The sequence below is a fragment of the Tachypleus tridentatus genome, unplaced genomic scaffold (assembly GCF_004210375.1).
Source record: "Tachypleus tridentatus isolate NWPU-2018 unplaced genomic scaffold, ASM421037v1 Hic_cluster_2, whole genome shotgun sequence".
Taxonomy (NCBI): domain Eukaryota; kingdom Metazoa; phylum Arthropoda; class Merostomata; order Xiphosura; family Limulidae; genus Tachypleus; species Tachypleus tridentatus.
The window spans coordinates 16,469,182-16,488,357 of NW_027467782.1; the positions used below are offsets into that span (position 1 = coordinate 16,469,182).

At 34.3% G+C, this 19,176-nt stretch overlaps 1 protein-coding gene across 7 annotated transcripts in view; it reads left to right on the top strand.

The window, feature by feature from the left end:
* Window positions 1–2,455: 2,455 nt before the first annotated feature.
* The window catches only part of LOC143242425 (nonsense-mediated mRNA decay factor SMG5-like), a 36,775-nt gene continuing 20,054 nt past the window's right edge, over window positions 2,456–19,176 (top strand). For 5 of the 7 annotated variants that reach the window (XR_013022651.1, XR_013022652.1, XM_076485804.1 and 2 more), the window contains exons 1-4: window positions 2,456–2,803; window positions 12,021–12,423; window positions 15,895–16,033; window positions 18,769–18,915. Coding sequence is in view for 3 of the 7 variants with exons in the window: in XM_076485804.1 (XP_076341919.1) it covers window positions 12,323–12,423; window positions 15,895–16,033; window positions 18,769–18,915 (387 nt within the window). In the remaining 4 variants the exon portion in view is untranslated. Of the gene's footprint in view, window positions 2,804–9,957; window positions 9,975–12,020; window positions 12,424–15,894; window positions 16,034–18,768; window positions 18,916–19,176 lie in introns of those variants that run through there. The other 2 variants (XR_013022654.1, XR_013022653.1) reach the window with 2 other exon arrangements.

Sequence of the window (19,176 nt, forward strand, 5' to 3'; positions counted from 1 at the left end):
GATAAAAGTATAAAAGTAATATATTTTAAATATCATTTTATGTTTATTTGTCTTTCTGAATTATTTACTATAATATATGAAAAATACTATTAAGCACAATCTACATTACATAAACTAAATGTGTAAATTCTTACTGGTTGAAGTATAATATTTATAATTGGTTAAAGATGTAATATTGAAGACATTTTACAATGTTCTTCATTGTGACCAACACTTGTTTTAAAAAGTACAGTTTTCTTTCATTGTTTCATGTTTAACAATATGGTGTAAGGAAGCAACATTGACCACGATATAATATTTCACATTGTTCGTATGTCATTTGAATAAATGGGAAGAGAAACATAGTGTTCTAATTAGTAGTTTTAAAATCTAAAACACATTATTATACTTGTGTTGTGAATTGTTTGCATATTTCTTTTATCAGTCAGTAAGTAAAATACCACTGGTATTGTTATTTAAACAATAAACAGAGATGCGAGGAATGTGAAAAAAGTATTACCTCTTGTCTATTGTTGGCTTTGTTCTTTCGAGGACTAGTCTGCAATGTGTGAAAGACACAGATGAACTGTACAAAGAGATGGGTCGATATGCAAATAATTAAACGTGTTAAAAGATAGAAATAAATACAGTTTCATAATATCTTATTATAAATGAAGCTGAAAGTTCATTCTCAATCCCATATCTAAAGGTTTTCTTGATAATTTGTATAGTAAAACTACTTACACTTATGAAATACTATTTAATAGTGGTATAGATATGTCTCGTACACAATGATTTTTTTAAAGATAAATTTAAGTATTGGATTTGATATAACTAGATTATGAGACATTAAAGTTCTTAATATAATTGTAAAATGATACTAAATGCATAATAAAAAATTTTGAAAATACAGAGAATTTACAATAGAAATCATCTAAGACTAGAGGGTTTGTTTGTTTGTTTGTTTTTGAATTTCGCACAAAGCTACTCGAGGGTTATCTGTGCTAGCCGTCCCTAATTTAGCAGTGTAAGACTAGAGGGAAGGCAGCTAGTCATCACCAGCCACCGCCAACTCTTGGGCTACCCTTTTATCAACGAATAGTGGGATTGACGGTCATTTTATAACGCTCCCACGGCTGAAAAGGCTAGCATATTTGGTACGACGGGGATGCGAACCCGCGACCCTCAGATTACGAGTCGAACGCCATAACCCGCCTAGCCATGCCGGGGCCCTCCAATCAGGTTAAACGTTTCTCTCTAAACAATGATATTAACTAACATTTACTGTCTACCCCAAAGTAAAACTCTACCAAACTGTATCTGATGCTGTTAAAATGAGCCGTGTTGAAATTATAGAAATAAATTTATCTGCCAAATGTCTACTTTACTTTTGTAAGTTTCTAGAAAATATATCTGGAGGAATCAATAAAGAATAATGTTGACGCAATTGGCTGTTTACAATCTGGTTGTTTACAATTTGGCTGTTTACAATCTGGTTGTTTACAATCTGGCTGTTTACAATCTGGTTGTTTGGTAAAATTTGTTCTGAAATAACAACAACAAAGTAATTAGACTCCTGATTAAGTTATTGTTATTTTCTTTGTAAACGAGCATTATGGTTGTAGTTCATTCCAAAGCACAACGTAATTAAAGAAACTTTCTCGTAACAAAACAAACAGCAGATGGGTGAATTACGCTTCGGATAATGACAGAAACTTTCACAGACGCATCATGTTTTTGGAAACTTGACATTCCCACACGTTAGTTAATTAGGATACAATAAACTTTAGAGAGTTTAAAAAATAGAACAAATAATGTACTGCAGAAAGATTATGATTGGGTGAACTAATCTCCATGTATTTATTGATGTTGATGACGTCTTTACAGGGTATGAGTGTATAAGTTTCAGAATGAAGCTATTATAGTCTCTTAGCATGCTAACATTCACAAAGATTGGATGTTGTCTTTATAGTTTTTCATCTCAATTTCTGTGGTCCTCTCTTCTATCATATGTGCTAAATCTTGATATCCTACATTGAGTGACGGGATTCGAACCTTCAACTTGCACATTGTGAGTTGAGAGCCACAATCATCAATCCATGACAGCCCTTGATGCAAAACCAATCGTAATCAAATCACTAACTTGTATCGTGAGAAACTTGACGATTATTTAATCTGTTATTTATTTTCGTCAGCTTTTTCTATGTGACCGACTTACTGAAACAGTTATGTGGAACTTGAGAACAAATCGTTGTTGTTAACTCTACCCTTAGCAACAACTCATGCTTGGTTTGTTTCTCTGTAAGGTCGTTTACTCTCGACAAGAAAACCATGACGTCATGAGTTAAACAACTTTGACAGACTTTTTAGTTGTTGTATAAGTAAGGCTTCTTTAATTTTGTGTTTGTTTATGTTTGTTTCTTTTTTTAGTATTTGAGTGTTTTCAATGGTTATGTTGTCTTTATTTGACTTGCAGTGTTCGAAAACGTGTGAAGGTGACTTTTTATCGACACACAGTTACACAACCCCTTTCAAACATGTGGTCAGCTTCCAGTCAGTTACCTCTTTCTTTGTGAACCTGACGATGACCGAAGAAGGTCGAAACGTTGTTCGCTCTTCTATGTAAAATATTTTCTCAACCCAAACGAGCCGTTTTTGCATATAAATTTCTCAACAAGTGGGTTTCTCGTCATCACTGATTAACTTTGACAGACTGCTGCACGTGGGATTTGGTGCCGGTTTCGATGCCCAGTGGCCTAAGGAGGACAGTGAAAAAAAAAAAGGATTGAAGCAAACAGCAGAAACAGAAAGAGTGGATATGCAAGTAAGGATCGTCCGGAGTTGCTGTTGAAAACCTGGAATGTTTCTAGTTTGTGACTTAAACTTATTTATTATTATATGACTAGCTTTTCAAATAAAAAGTGCTAACGGGTGTACAACAATATCTTGGAAACACATCTAATAACAAATAAACGTAAAAAACATAACAGACTATTGGATTGTTTATTTCTGTTTGCTAGAACTGATATTTAAAGTGGAAATATGTGTGTGTGTGTGTGCGTGTGCTATTATGTGTAAGCCTACTCTATATCCTTTGAATTTCTAGATTCGAAAAAAATACTCTATAACCTTTGACTTCGTAGCACCTAAAAAACGCCTTGTGACTTTTGACCTTCTAAATATGGAGAAATACTCTATAACCTCTGCTCTTATAAGACATGAGAAAAATGCTATGTGATACGTGATCTCTACATCTGGAGAAACTCTTTATAACCCTTAACCTCTAAGACCTGGAAATATATTTTATGACCTTTGACTTTCATGTCTGGAGAAAAAAATATGACCATAAAATCAGTTTTATATTTTTCATAACAGCGTTTTATGCAGGACTGTGTATAAATATTATAATTCCAATTTTCCTTTTAGTTTATTATTCAAGTTTACAGCGGTATTATTACTAGTTCTTATAGTAATAAAAATGCGTTTTCTCCCGATACCATCTGTACCGTCTTGTTTTCAGAATATGTTTGTTTTCGAATTTCGCTAAAGCTACACGACAGCTATCTGCACTAACCGTCCCTAATTTAACAGTTTAAGACAAGAGGGAAGGCATCTAATCATCACCACTGGTCGCCAACTCTTGGGCTACTCTTTTACCAACGAATAGTGGGATTGACCGTCACTTTATAACGCCTCCATGGCTGAAAGGGCAAGTAGGTTTAGTGTGACGGGGATTCGAACCCGCGATCCTCGGAGTCGAGTGCCAGTATCAACTGACCATGCCGAGCCTTTCAGAATCTCTACTTAATAAGTTATTTTCGTGTTCTTACCAGTGTAGGGAGTTTGCTGTGATCAGAAGTTAATATTAATTAGAGTTAAAAGAAAAGGGAAAATAAGAAAGAAATGGAACAGCTGTTTTGTAGGTGATTTGTTCTCCTACTTAATAAAATGTAATTAATTAGTATTTTTGCTGTGTTTCTTTAAATTCACACATAATTCCACACAAAAGTTACACGAGGTTTATCTGCGCTAGCCGTCTCTAATTTAGCAATGTAAGACTAGAGGGAAAGCAGCTACTCATCACCGCCCACAGCCAACTCTTGGGCTACTCTTTTACCAACGAATAGTGGGATTGACCGTATAATTATAACGCCCTCACGGCTGAAAGGGCGAGCATCTTTGGTGCGACCGGGATTCGAACCCGCGACCCTCGAATTATGAGTCGAGTGCATAAACCCCATGTCCTTGTCGGGGCCCTGAGAATCATTTCATGCGCACCTAAATTAAGTTGCTTCATTGTTTGTTGTTAAGCAATGGGCTTCCTTTGTAGAGCCCAACACAGGTATAGAAACCATGTTTTTGGTCTTATATGTTTTTAAACAGCTTATCTAATCAATAATTCATAAAACTAACTTAGCAGCACCAATGCTACATATCTTTTAAATGCCATATAAATACATGTTTAGAGTGTTAAATAAAAAAACAACATATATAACACACGTAGTGTTGTTTCTTATATCGGAGTTCAGGTTATAACAGTGAAAAATACATGGACCTAAGTAGGTTGCTATCTGCTTTTAGTTTCTTTTTATTTTAATATTGGTCAAATAGTAGACTTCTAGCGGTACACTGTGTTAAAAATCTACATTGCAATTGGAATCATCCAGACGGTAAGTTGTTTTAATAATAGAAGAATTAATAGCTTGCCTTAAAATGGTAAGTAGTGTTAACAATACAGGAAGTGATTAGTACCTCTGAAAGAGAAGTGTCCTAGAGAAGGTTTCACAGTAGTCACACTAAGTACACATTACATAACTCTAGAACTGTTTCACATCAGTCACACTAACCACACAATTCATAACTCTAGAACTGTTTCACATTAGTCACACTAACTACACAATACAAAACTCTAGAACCGTTTCACATTAGTCACACTAACTACACAGTACATAAGTCTGGAACTGTTTCACATTAATGACACCAACTACACAGTACATAAGTCTGGAACTGTTTCACATTAATGACACCAACTATACAGTACATAAGTCTGGAACTGTTTCACATTAATGACACTAACTACATAGCACATACGTCTGGAACTGTTTCACATTAATGACACCAACTATACAGTACATAAGTCTGGAACAGTTTCACATTAATGACACCAACTATACAGTACATAACTTTCGAACAGTTTCACATTAATGACACCAACTATACAGTGCATAACTTTCGAAGAGTTTCACATTAATGACACTGACTACACAGTATATAACTTTCGAACTGTTTCACATTAATGACACTAACTATACAGTACATAACTTTCGAACAGTTTCACATTAATGACACCAACTATTCAGTGCATAACTTTCGAAGAGTTTCACATTAATGACACTGACTACACAGTACATAAGTCTGGAACTGTTTCACATTAATCACACCAACTATACAGTACATAAGTCTGGAACTGTTTCACATTAATGATACCAACTATACAGTACATAACTCTTGAATTGTTTCACATTAATGACACCAGCTATACAGTGCATAACTTTCGAAGAGTTTCACATTAATGACACTGACTACACAGTACATAACTTTCGAACTGTTTCACATTAATGACACTGACTACACAGTACATAACTTTCGAACTGTTTCACATTAATTACATTAACTGTGCAGTATATAACTTTCGAACTGTTTCACATTAATGACACTAACTATACAGTACATAACTTTCGAACAGTTTCACATTAATGACACCAACTATACAGTGCATAACTTTCGAAGAGTTTCACATTAATGACACTGACTACACAGTACATGGAACTGTTTCACATTAATGACACCAACTGGAACTGTTTCACATTAATGACACCAACTATACAGTACATAACTCTTGAAATGTTTCACATTAATGACACCAACTATACAGTACATAACTCTTGAATTGTTTCACATTAATGACACTGACTACACAGTACATAAGTCTGGAACTGTTTCACATTAATCACACCAACTATACAGTGCATAACTTTCGAAGAGTCTCACATAAGACAAAATATATTTTAAGTGCTTCCATAGATCAATTTTCGTACTAAATTGTGGGTTTGAAACTCCATGAGTCGCATTCGTTACCCTAAAAAAAATTGCAGTCTTCACTTGGGGTTAGCAGATATGTAGTAAGAGTAGCTGTCAAATCCTATTATACAGTTTGAGAAGAGTAGTCCAATCGTTAACGGTGGGTGATGTTGACTAGCTAACTTCATTCAATTCTGTTATTTTTAAAATTAAGGACGGTAACGCAGATAATAATACCTCCTGTACCTTTGCGCAGAACCAAATAAACCAATCAAAATCGGTTATACCTTAGTCACACTGACTCTACGACAACAAGAGAATGGTTTGTTTCACCGACATTATAATAAACACAAAGTGGATTTACCCTTACCCAGAGATTTTAATAATACTTAAGGTCTCCTCTGTAATTTGAGTTAACCCTAAGAGCCCGCATTTTGCCTTCGACCTACTTCTGGTGGAAGAGCGGTATGTCTTTGTACTTACATTGCTAAAAACCAGGTTTCGATACCTGTTTAACAGATATTACAAATAGCCCATTATGTTGCTTTGTGCATAACTACAAATAATTAATCAATAATATTACCGAAATATTCTATAAATACAAAATATTCTACAAAATTTAAATTTGTACATTTTGATCCTATGGCCCCAGTCACGCAACGCTGGTTCTGTGAAAATGCGAAATTAAAAACGGAATTATTGTTTTATGTCGTCAGTTTCCAGCAACACAAAAACTGTTTGTTTCCATGTTTAAAAATCACGTGGAACACTCGTGTTTCACTTCCGTAAACAACTTATTAAATCAACGTCACAAACTTAGGCTTAATATTCGAGAAAGCTCATATTAAGCAGAGGCCAGGTGGGTTAGGGCGTTCGACTCGTAATCTGAAGGTCGCGGGTTCGAATCTCGGTCGCGCGAAACGTGCTCGCCTTTTCAGCCGTGGAGGTGTTATAGCATGACCACTATTCCTTGGTAAAAGAGTAGTCCAAAAGTTGGCGCTGGGTGGTGATGACTCGCTGCCTTCCCTTTGGTCTTACACTGCTAAATTAGGGACGGCTAGTGCAGATAGCTCTCGTGTAGCTTTGCGCGAAATTCAAAGCAAACCAATTTTATTGTTGAGGATTCGAACTTTAAAATAACGTAACAAAAGATAAACACGTTCCTATTTATTGGTTTCTCGACATAATTAATTTCATTTTATTTGTATTCGCAATTCTTTTCAAACTTGTAGCACTGGTTACAATACTTAGATCAGTATTTGCGTCAAACAAAACAAAACGATGGTGTTTGACTGTACATTAAAGGCTTTGAAGCTGCCAGTCTATGACCTTAAGATGATCGACATAGAGTTGACTTTCTAGTGCTATTAAAGTCATCTAATTTTTTTTATTAATCTACTTAAATGACCCACAATTCTCTTTTTGTTATACGTATGAATAAAAAGCGAAAAGGAAAATTTATGTCGTTCATTCATTGAGAACGGATATCAGTTAAATATTATGATAAAGTTAATGAAAATGATGTCTCGAACCTAAATTTCGAAACTGACTCCATAGATCGGCCCGGCATGGCCAGGTGGTTAAGGTGCTTGACTCGAAATATGATGGTCGCGGGTTCGAATTTCCGTCACACCAAACATGTTCGTCCTCTCAGCTGTGGGGGCGTTATGATGAGACTGTCAATACCACTATTTGTTGGTAAAGCGTAGCCTAAGAGTTGGCGGTGGTTGGTAATGACTAGCTGCCTTCCCTCTGGTCTTACACTGCAAAATTAGGGATGTCTAACACAGAAAGCCCTCATGTAGCTTTGCGCGAAATTAAAAACAAATAGATGAACGAAGGCCGATGTCTTACTTTCACTGTTGATATACATGGTTTCATGTAATAAACCATGTGGAGTCACATGGTTCATCTAGTGAATAACTATTGTACTTCTTCATTCATCTTTAAAATTTAAATTTTGTTTCGAAGTTCTTTGCAAATATAATTATATTACATCTAACAGATATAATTAGCTTTAGAATCAGGGTAATCAAATAGAAATTTCGCTGTGTTTGTATCTATGCATGTGGCTTTCGTTTACACATGAATAGGTCAGCTGAGAGAGTAAATATCCTTTAAAGTGTAGGGTAGAGACTGATTGAAATGATCAGGTTATGCACACACACTAAGTTTGTGGTTGAAACTTACTGAAATGACCCGGTAATGTACTCTAAGTTTGTGGTGAGTGTGTGTATTTTCTTATAGCAAAGCCACATTGAGCTATCTGCTGTGTGCACCTAGGATAATCGAACCCCTGATTTTAGCGTTGTAAGTCCGTTGTTTATACCAGCAACTGCAAAATGTAACCATTTTAATTTTTCTCTTTAATGTCATCCACCAATTAAAATTAGAGTTTAATAGCACACACACTACAAATATTAAATGTCTGTGTGTATGTGTGATTAGAAATGTTGCAAAAATTACTAGGAACAAATCTTGAGGACATAATAGTGGTTTTATTTTGTGCGTTTTAAAGCTATATTGGTAAAGTTTGTTCTGGTGCTAATAACTCCAACCCGGATTCAATTAGTAACTAGTGCTTTAAAACGCCTGAAACAGTTTCAACCGTACATAGTAAGGAACATGATTCTTGTATCGTTACTAATCAGAAGATCACGTGACGAGTTAACACGTAACAGGATTTTTTAACGTATTGACACCACATCTTTATCATTTCAAAGGCTTGTGAAGGTCACCTTGGCTTTTAAAAGGTTAAAAAGTTCAAAGTGAATCATCTTGTGCCTCTTAAGGTTTTCCTTTGAGGTATTTACAAATGGAGTCTCATTATAAGCGTGAAATAATGGTATACTAACACTTCCATGTCTAATGTGGAAACGAAGACATTGATAACTGGATTCTATATGTTCAGCTCTCCATTGACTCAGAGGAGAAATCTAAAGGATTATAACACTAAAAACCGGGTTCCGATACCCGTGGTGAGGTCACTGTCTAGGTCAAGATAAAACCCTTTCCTCTGTACCAGCCCCCCCCCCTCGCTAGTACAGCGGTATGTCTTCGGATTTACAACGCTAAAATAAGGGGTTCGATTCCCCTCGGTGGACTGAGCAGTTAGCCATTTGTGGCTTGGCTATACGAAAAACACATACACTCCTCTGTACCATTATGTGAGATCTGATAACGATAGGTTTGTGAATGCGTTTAGCGTGTCTGATGTTATTGTTTATCCGATAAACTCGGTTAGTCACGTGCCTGCAAAACTTCTGAGAAGATAGAAGGTTTCAGACGTTTTTCGAAAATTAATCTCTTTTCCAGTTCATGTTAAAGAAAGTCCTTCTAACCAAACACTGAAGAAATCTCGCCAAAATTTCAACCTGTGCGTACAGCAAAGCACAAAAGATATAAACTAATATTGTTGCGGTTCGTCCCAAAAAATGAAATATGGAAAAATATCGTTCCTTCTGATTACAATGTTTGAAAGGGCGCACATTTTTTTAGGCGTAGTGTAATAATAGTTTTAGTAGGACAGTGTTTTGTTTTTAATTTCGCGCAATGCTACACGAGGGCTATCTGCGCTAGCCGTCCTTAATTTAGCAGAGAGAAGGCAGCTAGTCATCACCACCCATCGCCAACTCTTGGGCTACTCTATTACCAACGAATAGTGGGATTCACTGTCACATTATAACACTCCCATGGCTGATTGGTGCGACGAGGATTCGCACTCGCTACCCTCAAATGACGAGTCGAACACCTTAACCCACATGGCCTTGCCGGGCCTAGTGTATTTTTTCTTATTGCAAAGCCACATCGGGCTATCTGCTGAGTTTACTGAGTGGAATCGAGCCCCTGATCTTAGCGTTGTAAATCCGTAGACTTACCGCTATACCAGTGGGGAACAGGACAGAGCGAAGAAGGTGAGTGGAATATGTCTTCATATAAAACAACTTTAATGTGATACCAGATGTCGATATATATAAATCGTTTGCGATGTCAGAATGTCAGATGTTCTGATTTGAAGATAAGTTATAGCCCAACACAACCTGCTTAAACGTTTTTTTTTGTTTTTTTTGGGGGGAGGGTTTAAGAAAAAAACTAAACCACGTGCTCACGTTCTGCAAACGGATCGGTTAAGATGAAAGTTCTTTGTACTTTACAAAACGTTCCCGGATGTCCTTCTAACTGTCAAGGTCAGAGTTATGAAGCGCGCACTTTAGATGCATGAAATGACTCAGGGATAACACTTTCGTAACACCAAAATGCAGTTCTTTTCGAAATTTATCTTGAACGATTGAGAAAGGCGGAGCTGTCTTCAGGTGGAACAACTTTCTGGACAAAAAAAACAAACTTATCTGCTGGCGAGTTTAATCCGGAATCTTGAATTCTCGTGCGTTGTTTATTCTAGGTCACACAAAAACTCCTGCCTTCAAATTAAAAATAAACTCCGATATCTATTTTGCGGTGTGGTTTAGACATTTCAAGTCCAGAAATTTATTTACTAAGGCTTAAAGAAACGTTAATTAGGGACGTGCGTTAACGAAAAAGTGAATTTATAAGCACGTTATTGCTTACGTGGAACAACTCACCACTGTGAATCTGATATCCATGGTTGGCGTCCCGTTGTGGCAGAAAATAAAAAAAACGTCTTCCGCAACTTGGATTCGCGGGTACTATGACGTAATGTGTTTTTCGTTTTCCAGCGCTTTCGAATTGTTCAGAATCCATAATATATTTTATTTTCCCTAATTTAGCCTTGTAAGATTAGAGGGAAGGCAGCTGGTCATCACTACCCATCGCCAACTCTTGGGCTACTCTTTTATCAACGAATAGTGGGATTGACCGTCACATATAACGTCCCCACGGCTGAAAGTATAAGTATGTTTGGTGTGACCGGGATTTTATAAAACGCTCGAGTTTTAGGTCTCGTGTGAAAACTGCTACGACTTTTGTATGTAATCCTGTGTGTTAGCTTTTAACCAGAAAGGTACCTGGAATCAATTTTTGTAGTACTAAGGAATTATTTTCAGTTTAAATGTATAAGACAAGATGTTGTGAGGACTTAGAAAGTCAAAGAATAAGACGGAATACGGAACAGAAAAATTGTGGACTTTCTTGATTGAAGTAGTTTTGTTTCTGAGAAACTTAAATACGTATTTCATTAAGGTGTTGTCATTATTTTGTTATAGTTATCGCGTATATTCCTGTTTGTTTTGTTTTGTGTTTGAAACAGAAATAGCTCTAATTATTTTTTACTACATATTTTTATTCACTAACTTAACCAAAGCTCTTTTTTTTTTTTTTTTCTCGTTAATGACTGCTTCTCTCTTTACTCACATGTATATATTGATAAATTTCTCGGAAACTTAAAGAAGAAAATACAAAACTATAAATAAAGTCGATGATAGTGCCATCTCACGGTATAAAGAAAAAGAAATAATAGCTTTGTTTTCTTGTTTTCTGAGAGTTCCTCCTGCGGGCAACAGTAACCATACTGATTTACAAAAGTCAAAACAGGGAATTGTTGTTGTTGTTTTGAATTAAGCACAAAGCTACACCATGGGCTATCTGTGCTCTGCCCACCACGGGTATCGAAACCCGGTTTTTAGGGTTGTAAGTCCGCAGACCTACCGCTAAGCCACTGGGGGGGCAAATAGGGAGTTAAATCTTTTACGGAGAATACGGTAGACGGAGTGATGTGACTGGCTTTACTATAAAACAAACAAAAACTCAAAGAAAATTTTAACATGGCTTTTTTGCTTAAAAACCAGAAAAGTTTTCCAAGCGATTTTTGTTTTGTTAATCAAATTTTCAGGTAATAAAAATTAAATATTAATTTCCGCAAATGTCATTTTGGTACGTAAAAATGCCAAGAAAATAAACTTCGATTTCTTGTTAATTTTAGTTATAACGAACAAATATAACTCAACAAATATTTCATTTTTCTTGATCTCTGTCAACTGTAGAAAATGGTGGGAAAAGGAACTCACGTAGCGAACGAAAGAGAAAACAGCGTCACCAAGTGAGACAAGTGATTTTATCCGTGCCATTAAAGCTAAGTACATATAACTTTGGGTCGAGTGTGTTTTAGTAGTTAATGTTCTCGAGTAATGAATCCGAAAATTCTCGATTTACGACCAGGAAGACAGAAATTAAGTGAAGGTGTTAACATTTTTTTATTTTAATTTAACTACTACATGAAATAAAAGTAGATAACTATCAGTTCTTTTGTGCCTCACTGGTACAGCGGTAACTCTACAGATTTACAATGTTAAAATTAGTGATTCAATTCCTTTCGGTGGACTCAGCAGATAGCCCAATGTGGCTTTGCTATCAGAAAAACACACGCGCCATATCAATTAGTAAAAGGTAAAAAAGATTCTTACCCGATATAGTTATCATAGAAAACTTTAATTCAACATTTTCTAACTCAAAAATACTTTAGAATTGGTTATTTTATCATTTTGTAACATTTTTTTGATAAAAATTGAAATGAAAATTAAAAAAATGTAAACTTGTTTGCATACAGCTTTGAGGGGAATCTCTTGTAAATGGTGCAACTTTAAATTATTTTCATTCCATCCCAAAACATTGGTTTATAGATAAATAAACTACCATACTTTAAATACATAATTAAACATTTTATGTTTCTTTCCTTATTTGTATTATTACAGTTTTTCAATTCCACCCTTTTATAATGTCACAGCATGTAGTCTGAACTACAATGAAGAAAAGCATAAAGAATATAGCTACAAATAAGGTTTGAATGCCATTAGATGGAACATATTATAAACTGTTTCCATCAGTGTGAAGCAAGTAAAATATTTAAGCAGAGGTCCTCAGAGATGAACAGAGGAATCTTGTGAAAAGTTTAGTAAACATAAAACTATACTAGAGATCTGATACTTTTATTTTTAGTTTCTTTAGGTGTGTTTCTCATTGTTAAAAGGTGTTTTTTGTATTAAATTATATCTGTTTGAAAGCTATGAAAAGTTTCTCTTACGACCAGACATTAGTTTAATTTAGAGGGTAGTGAAGGTAACACCAATATATTATTTTGATTCAAATCCTTATTTATTTTGTTAGGTTTATTGTATGTAAATAACACAAGTAAAATAACTTGATGAAACTTACATGAATAGATGGCAACTGCCTGTTGGAGAAAAACAAGTGTAGATGATAACATTTGGAAAGTCTTCCACCTCTCGTCTTCAAGTGGAAGACTTCAAAATGTCATCCTCTACACTTGTGATTTTACAGCAGTTATCGTCCATTCAACTAAGTTTCATCACAAATACTCTGTTTAAACAAACAATCAAAGAATAGTAAAACAACGTGTTATTTTGTGAAGATAGATTGGTCAAGTCTAAGAATATGGTTAGCAAACATATTTTTAACTACTCTGACCACTGTGGTGGTGATACCTTTGTTAAAGTTCATGATGGTAGGTTATGAATAAATCTTTGTAACAGAAAGAGCCAGAAAATTTGAAAAGTATTAATTACTGAAGAAGGTATACAACAAATCTCAATAAAAAATGTATTTATTTTCATTATGATTGAATATTCATATCTTTTATCAGGCTTGCAAAACTGTGTCAATAAAGCACCAACTATCTGTACAAATGTAGCTGTTCTGTTTTCACAGTTTTCAGAAAATATTTACAGGGTCATCACTGTGACCAGTTGTACTTGGGCACAGTTTATAATTTGTCAAATTAGCTCTTCTGAGCCATTAGGTTTAAATGTTTGTACTTTAGCACAGATGTGACACCATTTAAGAACTTTCATGAAATTGTATTTTGTAAACATGAAAATGTAATTATATAAAGCTGTTTGTTTGAATTTGGGTATTTGTCTGTAGTTTGCACTGAATACTATAAAAGTGATTTGGAAGTCAAGATAATGAAATTTCATATCCAGAAGTACTTAAAATATTATAATTGTAAATTATTCATAGTGAAATGGTAAAACACCCTTTATGTTAAAAATGTAAAACTGTGACAGTTATGCTGTACAACATAGTGATTAAATGCTAACAAAGCTTTGTGGAAACTTAACGATAACCACAATGTCACATTACATTTCCCAGATAAATATTCTTCAAGATTTTAATACATTTCACCATTTCAACTTGTGACTAGATATCTCACAATAATGTTAATATGATATTTTTATTTTAAAAAAATTTCAGGATTGGTCATTTTCAATTTTGTTTGTATGAAATACATCTTTACTATAAAAAATATTGTCTGGTCATTAGTAACTTTAGTGACACAGATTTTATCGTATCATTATTATTTATCTCAGATGCATTGCATGGTATTTTTAAATATTGTAAGTATATATTTTAAAGTGTCTAACAGATTGTATTATTTCTGAATAAAATTGTTCAATATTATTACGTTCTTTATGACAGAGACTTTTTTACTTTGAAAATAATTTATGTTTTGCAATAGATTATGTCAAACAACCTCATGTTGGATTAAAGTTATTAATGGTATTTATCAAGTTTTGGACTTCATCATAACGATGACCTGAACAGTTAAAATAGTTCCAATTTATCTTCTTCATTTTTATGACTTGTAATAGATCAGATATTATTGTTTCTTTGTTTTTTCTTGTCACATTTTTGAGGTTTATTTCAGTAATAACTTTATATTTTTCATTTATATCTTTGTTATGGAAATTTAAATATAAAACTTTGTAATTTCTCAAATGTGTGTCAAAATTCTTTATCATGTAAATTAGGGTTTCCCAGAATGGTTGATATTGATCCCCTTGATTTGGTGAGACTGTAAAGGGGTGAATAAGGACTTAAGTGTTGATAGGAGGACAGAAATAACTCCTGTGCTAAAGTTGTCCTATGCATCTAACTGCTGTATGACTCTCCAAGTTTGTATGTTGTTAAAACTGCAATTAGTCATGTAAATGGTTGGACTTCTGAAGAGACAGAGAAATAGGTGTAATGTTAGAAACTTCAGGGACTTGAGACTCAAACTCTGAACCCTACAGTCCGATATTCATCAGGTAACTTTTAGAGAAAACCTCATTCTTTTTCACATTTTATGTTTCCTAATGATTGCATCATAAAAGTTGATTATATTTTGAAGTTTCACTTCTAATTTATGTTCTAAGAATTTGAGAATCAGTGACTGCTTTATAAATTTCTAAAGGGGTCAGCATCTCAAAAGGCTTTAGGAAATCCTGATATTATTTTGATATATTTAGGTGTATGGTATACGACGTACTTGTGCTGTTTATGACCTCCAAGTTCTTATCATTCATGTTCTATGTAAAGTATAAAATCAGTGGCCTTTTTTTAATCATTTCAAACCAGTTCATGTGTTTGGTCGAATAAACGTACGACAAAAAATTTGTCATTATCAATTGCTAACTAATTTCTGTGTGTTATGAAAACAATGATTCAGGTCATTCTGAGTCAGACTTAGAAGAACAGCAGTGACACAGCTAGTTGCACCAGTGGTAGTATAATTGAGCATGAAGTCGAAGAAGAAGAGTTGAGTGACTACGGTGAGCACAGTGGACTTAGTGTTGAGAGTGTCACGAGCACTGCTGTTGACTGCAATGGAAGACTAGAAGAAAATTTGACTAGTAATAAGGCAGTTCTGCAAAATGGACTTGATTGTATTAGCATTAAAAGTAAAAATTTTGTTACACAGTGTTATTTTATGCTCAGATTGATAAAAATAAGTGTCTGGTATTTCAGTTTTAAACATTTTTGTTTTGTATAATATTTTAATATGATGAATGTTTTTGTAAGTCTTTGGATATAGTCAACAGCAAAATATCTTTTTGAGTAATATCATTCTAAATATAGGTCTCTAGTGGAACAGGAATTGACACCCTCAGTGGTTGAAGTCATTAAAATCATCAACCAAGAAGGACTTTTGCCGGGTATCAAAGTTGTTGCTGATTGGCTAATCATCAATAGTGACATTATTGTAACTTATGGAGAGGTGATTAAAGCTGTTACTTTGTTTAAATTCTGGTATATTTATGTTAAATTGTAATTTTTTTCTGGAGTGTTATTATCTTACTACAAGTTATTTTAAACTCTGGTCTTCATATATGATATCACTATTTTTGCTTTAAATAACCAATTTGTTCTAGCATTTGATTTATATAAATATGTATGACTAATTGCTATTTGATCATTTGATATTGTGTGGTAATTTTTATATGGAATCAAACTTTTGATATGCACTGCTGGCCAAAACCTTAAAGCCAGTGAACATGAACAAATATGCATTTTGCATTGTTAGACTCAACCACTTATTTGAGTCGAGCTTCGAAAGATGAAAATAAGAAAAGGGAAAATAAAAATAAAAAACTTTTTAGCATTTAATAGGGAAAATGTGAACACTATGAAATTAGCCTAAATACTAGCTGGTCAAAAGTTTAAGACCATACAGAAACGAAGCATTAATCGGTAAACACGTAATGAAATTTAGTCATTTGTGTTCAAGCATTAGCGTTGTCAACATCTCCCACTGACATCTCCTGTGTTACAATGGATAAAAACATGGCAAAGGCTAAAAAGCTGACAGAGTTTGAACTTGGCAGAATTGTTGAGCTGCAAAAGCAAGGTCTCAATGTTGCAAATTTCTTAAAAGACCCTGAAAGATATGGAATGAGAATTTCAAGTGGTTGGGCCAAGAAAATTTCACCAGTGTTGAGCAGTGTTGATGCAGAATGTAGATCAAGAACAATAAGATGGCATCTGTGAGAGAAAGGCTTTGAAAACTGTAAACGTCTTCAAAGGCCATGCCTCCTTCCACACCATGAAACAGCTCAGTTAAACTTTGCTGAGAAGCACCAAACATGGGACCTAGAAAAGTGGAAGAAGGTTTTGTTCTCTGATGAGAAAAAATTTAACCTGGATGGTCCAAGTGGCTTCCAACGTTACTAGCACGATAAGGATATCCTGGGGTACTTTCTCCTTCCAGTATTATACAGGGGCATCAAACAGCAGCTGGTTACATTGGCATGTTGGAGAGAGCATCCTTATTGACTGAAGGCCCTTACTTTTGTGAAAATGACTGGATCTTTCACAAGAACAATGCTGCAATCCACAATGCCCACAGCACAAAGGACTGTTTCATGGCGAATAACGTGATTCTTTTGGACCATCCAGCGTGTTTGCTCAAACTGAGCCCCATTGAAAATGTTTGCGGGTGGATAGCAAGGTCTTTGATGTGAAAGAATTAGCAAAAGTATAATATTACTACATATATATAGACAGATAGACCAATACCTGGTAGTTGTTGTGAACTTACTGGACTGCTTTAAGTTGCTGTAAGTTTAATGCTTGGTATTTTCCGATGCTAGTCCTCCAAGTGTTCAAGGTTTTGTCTGGAATGGACCAGAATGGAAACAAACACAGCCTTTGCCAGAGGACTTTACCCTACGTGGGCTAGCCCCACTTGAGAATTTTCACCTTTAGTTGGAATTTGATACATCCTATGGACTTAGTTCGAAAGAAGAAGTTAGTAATTGTTGATTTAAGTCAAATTAAATTATGTGATTTATTTGCTTACACATAATAATAAAAACTCTGAATATGCAAAAGAAGTAATCTAGTAAAAGAAGAAAACTATCACATTTTGACATAATAACCTTCTACAATATAAATATTTATCTCTGCTTAGTTTTTTTGTTGTAGTTATTTGGAATTTTTAAAAGAAGTTCTATATGTGGAATTCTGACTAACCAGTTGTTATTTCATCTAGAAACAGTTGAATATGTAGCTTTTTTTGTATTACATGGTTGATCTTTATATTATAAATAATTATTATGTTACTGTGTAGTAAATTAAACTTTATTGGATGATAAAACTTAAGTTTTTGTACAAATAATTTAGTGCACTTACCCCCTGTCACAACTCACATTTCATCCTTCCATAACTTAGAAATAACAACGTACTTTTGTTCAGGCAAATGTTTCAACATTTTTCTGCAGATGTTCTTCAGGTAAGTAGCTTAAGTGGGATGTATGTGTGGAAGGCTGTAAGCTTACAACTAACCCTGTAAAAGTGATATATTACAACAGTCTCTCTGTGATAACTTATAGTTGTTTGGCTCTGTTTCTTTGTTGTTGTTTTCCTGAATTACACGTTGTACTCAAGTTTAGTGATTGCATAAAGGCTTCTACAAGTCATTATATGCTAGTGGTTTATGTCTATTTAATTTGTGTAACGAGAGTGATGTAAGATTGTGGGATATAACACTGGAACATTCATTGTAACTGAACAATGTCATATATATGTTGTTACTGCCTTCATTCTGTGTAAACATAGTTACTTTTGTTACTTCAGTATCCAAACTTTTGTCATGAGAACACTGAAACTGGCCAGTTTAGTTAAAATGCTTGTGTTTAAATTTTTTTTTTTTGCTCTCCAGCTTTTATTAGTTCTCTTAACTTTTTTACAATCATTTTGTGTGTTGTAATAATTAATGTTTATTTACCTGTTAGATATCAGTGGATATGTATTCTGGAATATCATATTATACTACTAATATGTAGACTTTTTGAGGGAAAAAAAAAGTTTATAAATTAATGTACACAATATTAATGAGATTGTTCAAAAGTGTTAAGTTGAATTTTGTGTTAAACTAGATTTGATTTTTTCACACAAGTGTATGAACTAAAATGCATACATAAACATTTGTTTTTTTGCTTGTGGTGTTACTAGGTTTTTCTCCGCATACAGTGTCTTCACAATTTTGGCCAGTTATTAGCTAGGCTCCCAAAGACAGGAGTCAATTTTAACTCTGAAAAAGAATGCTTTACTGCAAGTAGCACAGAAAAAAGTTTCAGTGGAGCTGTAAGTACTGAGGCTGTAAGTTTATAACAATTTAAATGTTATTGTGTTATTGACTAGTTACTGGTGTCCATCTCTAAATGTTACTGTGTTGTTGACTAGTTACTGGTGTCCATCTCTAAATGTTATTGTGTTATTGACTAGTTACTGGTGTCCATCTCTAAATGTTATTGTGTTATTGACTAGTTACTGGTGTCCATCTCTAAATGTTATTGTGTTATTGACTAGTTACTGGTGTCCATCTCTAAATGTTATTGTGTTATTGACTAGTTACTGGTG